At 39.9% G+C, this 8415-nt stretch overlaps 1 protein-coding gene across 1 annotated transcript; it reads right to left on the bottom strand.

The window, feature by feature from the left end:
* Positions 1-2859: 2859 nt before the first annotated feature.
* On the bottom strand, positions 2860-8415 carry LOC113574284 (tumor necrosis factor receptor superfamily member 13B). Its single transcript, XM_027005083.2, has 5 exons — positions 8392-8415; positions 7662-7797; positions 4761-4877; positions 4100-4354; positions 2860-3650 (listed from the first exon to the last, which is right to left on the bottom strand). The coding sequence occupies exons 2-5, from the start codon at positions 7774-7776 to the stop codon at positions 3397-3399; spliced, it is 741 nt and encodes a 246-aa protein (XP_026860884.2). The 5' UTR covers positions 7777-7797; positions 8392-8415; the 3' UTR covers positions 2860-3396.

The raw sequence follows: 8415 nt of genomic DNA, 5'->3' as shown, positions 1-8415 counted from the left end.
TATATATATATATATATATATATATATATATATATATATATATATATATAAATGTTAATCATGTATGTATGTATAGTATGTACGTATGTATCATATGTATGTATGTAAAACAAATCAATGAAAAAATGAGAAAAAACTTCTGCTATGTTTTATTTTAGAATTCTACCATTACTAGTAATGGAAGTCTCACTCTCACTCACATACTGTTCTTGCTGCCTCACTGATTTTCATTTGCATTCTCTCTCTCTCGTTCAGTATGCTTTACTGGGATGACCATATGCAGAAACAGTTTTGCCAAAGCAGTATTACAATAAACAACATGAATGAACCTTTCTAATTAAGGAAATTACAATTTTTCTTTTTATAATGATGACCTTGAAAAGAACGAATTAGTATGACATAATAATTGGAAGAAGTAAAGGCGAGAGGTAAATAAGTGAAAAGAAAGGAAAATAAATGATAAGCATCAAATGATTACATAAATACATAAAGTTAATAGATAAATACATAAACTGGGCAATATAGTGTGTGTTTGGGTGGGCTACTTTTATTGTTATGACAGGTACACATACGCTATATTGCCAAAAGTATTCGCTCGTCTGCCTTCACACGCATATGAACTTGAGGGACATCTCAATCTTAATCCATAGAGTTTAATATGATGTCGGCCCACCTTTTGCAACTATAACAGCTTCCACGCTTATAGGAAGGCTTTCCAAAAGGTTTAGGAGTGTGTTTTGGGAATGTTTGACCATTCTTCCAGAAGCGCATTTGTGAGGTCAGACATTGATGTTGGACGAGAAGGCCTGGCTCGCAGTCTCTGCTCCAATTCATCCCAAAGGTGTTCTATCAAGTTGAGGTCAGGACTCTGTGCAGGCCTGTGAAGTTCTTCCACACCAAACTCACTCATCCATGTCTTTATGGACCTTGCTTTGTGCCCTGGTGCATAGTCAGGTTGGAACAGGAAAGGGCCACAAACTGTTGCCACAAAGTTGGAGCATGAAATCGTCCAAAATCTCTTGGTTCCTCTTACTGGAACTAAGCCCCTGAAAAACAATCGCTCACCATAATCCCCCCTCCACCAAATTTTACACTTGGCACAATGCGGTCAGACAAGTACCATTCTCCTGGCAAACCCAGACTTGTCCATTGGATTGCCAGATGGAGAAGCATGATTCATCACTCCAGAGAACACGTCTCCACTGTACTAGAGTCCAGTGGTGGCGTGCTTTACACAACTGCATCCGACACTTTGCATTGCGCTTAGTGATGTAAGGCTTGGATGCAGCTGCTCAGGCATGGAAACCCATTCCATGAAGCTCTCTATGCACCTGTTCTTGAGCTAATCTGAAGACCACATGAAGTTTGGAGGTCTGGAGTGATTGACTATGCAGAAAGTTGGCGACCTCTGCACACTATGCGCCTCAGCATCCGCTGACCCTGTTCTGTCATTTTACATGGCCTACCACTTTGTGGTTGAGTTGCTGTCATTCACAATAACTTCCACTTTGTTATAATACCACTGACAGTTGACTGTGGAATATTTAGTAGCGAGGAAATTTCACAACTGGATTTGTGCACAGTTGGCATCCTATCACGGTGGAATTCACTGAGCTCCTGAGGGTGACCCGTTTGTAGAAGCAGTCTGCATGCCTCGGTGCTTGGTTTTATACACCTGTGGCCATGGAAGTGATTGGAAAACCTGAATTCAATGATTTGGATGGATGAATGAATACTTTTGGCAATATAGTGTATATCGCCTAGCTAAAACGTTGCATTCTTTTCTCCTAATGAGTGGTTTGTCCGTGTTAGAGACTTAAAGTTGTGGAGTTTCATCTTTGTAAAGTAAATTTTACATATTCAGTTGAATGTTTCACATTCAGTGAGAGTGCAGCTCTGTCTCTATAGTGTCTGTTGCAGAGTCTCTGCTCTCTGGACAGAGATGAGGTCTTATATCGGCCAGTCTGGATGAGTCTGTACTTTGTCAGTGTGGTTCTGTGTTTAATATCAGTCACTGTGAACAGATAGTCTGCTACAGTGTACTGTTGTTTTAGGGCCAGATAGCATTGCATTTTACTTTGTGCTTGTGTTTGTGTTCTAGCGGGTGCTGTAGCTTTGTTTTTGAAATGTTATTATTTGGTTTGGTCTAATTGGTTGTATTTCAGACTGGTCCTGGTGAATAACAATGGTAGTGTTTGTTAATGAACTCAGTGTCAGTACCAGCTGTGTGAGGGGACTCTCTTCTCAGCTCTAGGCATTGCAGGGCTTTGTAGCAGTAGGAATGGGGGTCACTGTTTTTGAAATGTAGCCAGTATTTAATAATTATTTTTTTAATTTTGAGTAATAATGGAAATTGGCCTAATTCAGCCTAATTCAGCATTATTTGTTGTTTTCCTGTGCACATTCAGGATATTTTATATTTAAAATTTTATTGTTTTAGAGTTTATAGTGCATAATTTCAGCTGAGTGTTCCATTGTTCAAAATTGTGATTTGCGAGTGGCCCCCACACTTCACAACCATACAGCAGAATTGGTTCTGTGATAGGCTGGAATATTTTGAATTTGAATTGGTATTTGAATGTACATTTGATGTTTGATTGCATAGAATGCCATGCATGCTTTCTCTCTCAGTTCACTGACTGCTGGTTGAAGTTTCCAGTTGAATTAATCTTCATCCTAATTGATTTCAATTTGTAAAGGTTTTTACTGTTTTGTGTCCCTAATGTGAAGCGTTTTGTTTCCATAACATGGGTATCTATCTATCTATCTATCTATCTATCTATCTATCTATCTATCTATCTATCTATCTATCTATCTATCTATCTATCTATCTATCTATCTATCTATCTATCTATCTATCTATCTATCTATCTATCTATCTATCTCCTTTACTTCCACCTGGTTTGGTGTTTTTTTTCAGTGTCTAATGCCACTGAGTGTGTTTCTGAGACAACTCCATTTTACCAATGAATTGTTTATTCAACCTTGAAACTATTGCATAGAATATTAAAATATATACAGGTTTGCACTAGTGATTATAATTTTCTATAAGAACAGGCCTCTTTGTAAGACCATCCATTTCTCCTGTGGGTACAGTCATATTCATTAGGATATGAAATGAATGTCCATTAGGAAATAAAGGGAAATGCCTGATCCTGGAACAGCAGAGTTAGGGCCCATGTCCCCAGTAGGGCATTAAGTCGGAGAGAGCTGAGGACCTGCTGTTGAGATCACACCTCAGGGGTCGCCACTTCCTTGTAAACATGTTTTTTTAAAGTTCATCCTTTGTTCCATCTTTTATTTTCACATGTATCCTTATTTGTACATGCGTGTGCTCAGACTGCACTTAGCCAAACTCCGCGTGCATTCAACAGGTGCACGTGAATCAGCTGCCCCTCACATGCTTGTCTGTGTCGGTGAGCATATGATCCTCAACGCGTCGCCTCGCTCTTTTACCTCCCCGGTGGCATGGTTGCGGAACAGCCCGTTGACGTGGTGATGCTGATGTTGGGGCTGTGGCATGGCCTGCTGATAGAGCGTGCAGGACGCCTCCATCTGTTCAGCAAAGCAGTGCACACAGGTTTCTGTAGCCCTGGGTCTGTCCGGGACCATGCCAGCCTCCTGGGTTAGGGCCTCGGCCATCAGCCAGTCTGTACCAAGTGGCAAATAATATACATGCATGTATGAAGAGCACATACACTTAAGCACATATTGTAAAAACCCTTTATCATAAGAGAAGATCTGATAAAATTTAAAGGTTTCTTTTAAGTGTGTGTGTGTGTGTGTGTGTGTGTGTGTGTATATATATATATATATATATATATATATATATATATATATATGTATATATATATGTGTGTATATATATATATGTGTGTGTGTGTGTGTGTGTGTGTGTGTGTATATATATATATATATATATATATATATATATATATATATATATATATATATATATATATATATATATATATATATATATATACATACACCAATCTTTAGTCTAAAGGGATAAGTATAAAAAATTATGTATACTCTTTCCTGGAAAGTGCTCAGCCCTCGGGGGAAATGAGCAAATCCAGAGACCTCAGCAGCGCACCTTTAGACGGCTGCCTGCGTCCGTCTGTTTGGCCGTGCTTCTCTCCACGCTCCCTGTGATCCCTGGCTCTCCGCAGCAGAGCCAGCAGAGCCACCAGCACAGTGCTGAGCAGGATGGCGAAGGCCAGGCCCAGCAGAGCGTACACCAGCACCTCTGTGTAAGGCACGTGACGGGTCACAGTGCTCTTACTAGTGGCCAAAGGCTGCAGCGCAGTCACAGCCACAGGCTTCGTCGTTGTTGCCACCGCCAAGCGAGCTATATCCATGTAAAAAAAAACAAAAAAACGGCGTCAAAACGGCGAAACTTGTTCTAAACAAGGATATGCTTTCCCCACAAACAAGGGGTCTGCATGGCTGTAATGCCAGAATGATTTTTAGAGTTAAAAGAGTTGAGTCAAATTAGATTTGAAACGGATTTTTCCCCATTAAACAAGCTACAAAGCACATTTTCAAACTTGACTACGATGCTACCCCCATATCTCCAATATTTTTTTATATTACTCATGTTTTTTCCCCCCATCAGCTCTGTGCTGAATCATAAATGCCTCCACGTCTGACAACAGGGCATTCTATCGGCTGAGATTGCATGTGACAAACTACTATATTTATCACACAAGGTGTCCTGGTGCATTTTGGATGCAGCCCCTCCCCCACCAACTTACTCGGGCACACTGGCGAGCATTCAAGCGGGTGGTGGCCGCAAAGATCTGAACACTTGAAGCACTTCTTCAGGAGCCTGTCGTAGAACTGGCCTGGCACAGCCTTACAATCGTAGGCCACTGCAGAAACAGCGCAAAGTTGCTATGATGACCGGACGCACAATCGCTTTTCGATTTAATATATCTAACGCAAATGTGCAACTACATGTCTAGACAAAGATCGACACCTTCGGTTACAGATTACAGACATAAGTTAGTCTTGGAATAACTTGTTTTACTAAAAACCAGCATAAGATATATGGACTATAGGTCACACAGTGCTTAGTGTCTATACCCAGCATGACTTGAGGCTTTATTCAAGGACAATATGGAGCACTTGCATTTGGCTATATGGACAGAACTGAACTGGAGTAATGTGGTCTGGCAGTGGGTGAACGAGGACCCCATCCACAGTCCCTCCCAGAGAGAACATACAGTAGTAATGTGTGTTCTTGAAGATAGACAGGCATGTGGAACATCTGGGATTGTTTCCTGATGGCTAAATAATACTTTTATTGGTTGGGTCCATGACATATCTGAATAATTGTGGATAACATTTACTTTACTAAGGAACATTTACTGTCTGTAGAAGCTTGACATATTCTGTTTGGACTTAGTATGTCCTGATTCTTACTGATATACATTATATGGCCAAAAGTATATGGACACCCAACCATTACACCTATATGAGCTTGTTGCACAGCCATTTCCAAAACCTATGACAGCTTCCATTCTCCTGGAAAGGCTTTCTGTAAGATTTTGGAGGGTGTCCGTGGGAATTTGTGCCCATTCAGTCAAAAGAGCATTTGTGAGGTGCCAATTTAATCCTAAAGGTGTTCATTGGGGTCAGAGGCTTTGTGTAGACCACTGTGGTTCCTCCACACCCAGCTCATCAAACCAGGTCTTTCATGTACCTCATTTTGACCCTGGGATACAGTCATGCCAGAACAGGAAAAGGCTTTCCCCAAACTGTTCCCACAAAGTTGGAAAATGTCTTTGTATGTTGTAGCATTACCATTAGACTTCACTGGATCTACAGGGCCTGGCTCAAATCCTGAAAACCAGCCCCAGACTATAATTTCCACTATAATTTCCACCATTACTCTTAGTACTATTCCTGTATGTAGCGTACTACCACCAACCCCAGATGAATCCCTTAGGCTGTTGAATATTGAAGTGTGACTCTTAGTGATCTCAGGCATGTGTGTGGCTGCTTGGTCATAGACACCATCCCATAATGCTCCTAACACACAGTTTACAATGCTGAAGATGCTTCCAGGAGCGGTTTGGAACACTCTAGTAAGTGTTTCAACAGACATGCTATTTTGCATGCCCCTAGCATGGAAAACAGAATTTCCCTTACTTTACTGAAATAAAGAATTTTGAAGTAATATGTAAATATTGTTTTAAAACAAACTGTTCTTTCCCCAAGTCCATACAGTCCACATGGAATCTAAGATGCAAAACAGCCTGTTTTGAAATCGCTGTTTACCTGATGTCATGAGAACAAACTCATTTACACATCTCCACCCAGTCAGCCTACAAGATTTTAATCCTGCCTGCCTACATTGCAGTTCTCAGTCAAATTTCAGCTCTGAGTGTTCTTTGATTAAGGCAAAACACAGGGCAGCCAATGAGAACAGTGCTGCTGTAGCTTGCATTTTCCTTAAAGGTGCATTAACAGAAATAGCATGTTTAATTCCAAGGGATAAAGAGAGGCTGGAAAGTGGTTGTGTAAATATGAACTAGGAATGTTTCTGAAATATAAAGCTACACAAATGTTAAGTGGACATCAGTGAAAAAAAACAAAACAAAATAAAATAAAAACATAGGATATGGACCCTTTACATTTACATTTACTGCATTTAGCAGACACTCATCCAAAGCAGCTTACAAAAGTGCTTTGTCATTTACTCATAGAATCCATCTTAGCCAGTAGAGTAGGTCAGAGTCAAATATACCAATTATTTAGAATACCGTAGAAATACAGGGATCAATGCTGATGCCTAGAAGTACAAAACACATATACGCTCTATCTTAGACAATGATAAGTGCAATAAACAATAAGTACTAGAGTTTGTTAGACAACATCAGTATAATAAATAATACTCTACAATAAGTGCTAGTTTCAGTTAGTCAATATAGGAGCAGGGTCAGTGGTCATTTAAATATTTGACGAATAGATGGGTCTTCAGTTTGCGTTTGAGGATTGCAAGGGACTCTGCTGTCCGGACAGCAAGTGGAAGTTCATTCCACTATCTGGGAGCCAGGACAGAGAATAGTTTTGATGCTTGTCTTGAGGCATGATATTTGAAGTTGAACTTTGCTTGAGGTTTGAAATACTCGAGGTATGGATCGGGCTTTGACCGTTGACCTCATGTATGAACAGACTGGTCCATTTTTGGCTTTGTAGGCAAGGATCAAGGTTTTGAATCTGATGCGTGCAGCTACTGGAAGCCAGTGAAGGGAGTGCAGCAGTGGAGTTACGCATGAATTTTGGAAGACTGAACCCCATTCGTGCTGCTAGGAACTTGGTCACCCAGTTCTGTGAATTTGCATGGTCTACCACATCATAGCTATGCTTAAGCCCTTCTATTTCAGCATAATGGCACAATTGACTCATTTATGGAGAAGGTGGTGTCCTATGACAGTGTCAAGTTTAACGTCACTACCACCAGTCCTACTGCCAATGTTTGTTGATGGAGACTACCTGACTTTGTATTAGACTTTATAGACTTGTTAGCCAGGATGGGGCTGAAACCCTTGAACTCAATAAGTGGGAGAGCTGTTGTCATACTTTTGGCCATATAGTGTAGCTATATATGAACACACAACCCCATCTGTAAGTGTCGCTGAGGAACTCACCACAGAAGTCCAAGCAGCGAAGGTGAGGATCAGTTTTGCCACAGACTATATGACAGGACATGCACTGTCTAACCAGTCCATCCCAGTACTGGCTCCCAGTGCAGCCTCGAGCCATTGCTCCTTACCACTCTCAAAGCTGTACACACACACACACACACACACACACATGCATGCACCGAGAGAGATCATTTACTGCAAAAAAAAAAAAAAAAGTCTCACAATAATGACATTTTATTTTATGCCTCGAAACAGTAACACAAAAGGCGTTTTCTGTGTTAATGTTCAATAAGTGTTTTTTATTATTATTTTTCTCCTTTTTTCTAACTTTTTTCTAACTCTAATGAATTCACACGGACTCTTATTTTAGGTCTTCAGTTGCTTGGAAACTCAACAGCTACTTTTTAATCAGTCTTATACAACTCCTAATGTTCTCATATATTGAATATACTACTAGTTACACAGTACATCCAAAATAGCCTAAAAAAATGTTTCTTCTTTGATTCCTCCACATAGACCTCATCCTGCTTGTACATTGTACATTTGTACATTGCAGCAATTAATAAAAACCTTACTAAAGCATATGTATCTCTTTAAATACCTTTGAAGATAATATATATATATATATATATATATATATATATATATATATATATATATATATATATATATAGTTATACAGCTATACAGCTGTGTGCATTATGGACAGAGTTTGTAAAGACTGCACGCTTACCTTAAAAAGACATCAGGAATCTGG

This window comes from Electrophorus electricus, chromosome 14, assembly GCF_013358815.1.
Source record: "Electrophorus electricus isolate fEleEle1 chromosome 14, fEleEle1.pri, whole genome shotgun sequence".
Classification (NCBI taxonomy): Eukaryota; Metazoa; Chordata; class Actinopteri; order Gymnotiformes; family Gymnotidae; genus Electrophorus; species Electrophorus electricus.
The sequence above is the reverse complement of the archived record's forward strand: the minus strand, read 5'-3'. Positions and strand labels throughout refer to the sequence as shown.

Bases quoted from the DNA above. Each gene is read 5' to 3' on its own strand.
- LOC113574284 (XM_027005083.2), bottom strand. From the start codon at position 7,776: ATGGCTCGAGGCTGCACTGGGAGCCAGTACTGGGATGGACTGGTTAGA. The intron at 4,878-7,661 runs GTGAGTTCCTCA...CTGTTTCTGCAG, and splicing joins TCGCTGCTTGGACTTCTGTG to TGGCCTACGATTGTAAGGCT. The intron at 4,355-4,760 runs GTAAGTTGGTGG...ACATGGATATAG, and splicing joins ATGCTCGCCAGTGTGCCCGA to CTCGCTTGGCGGTGGCAACA.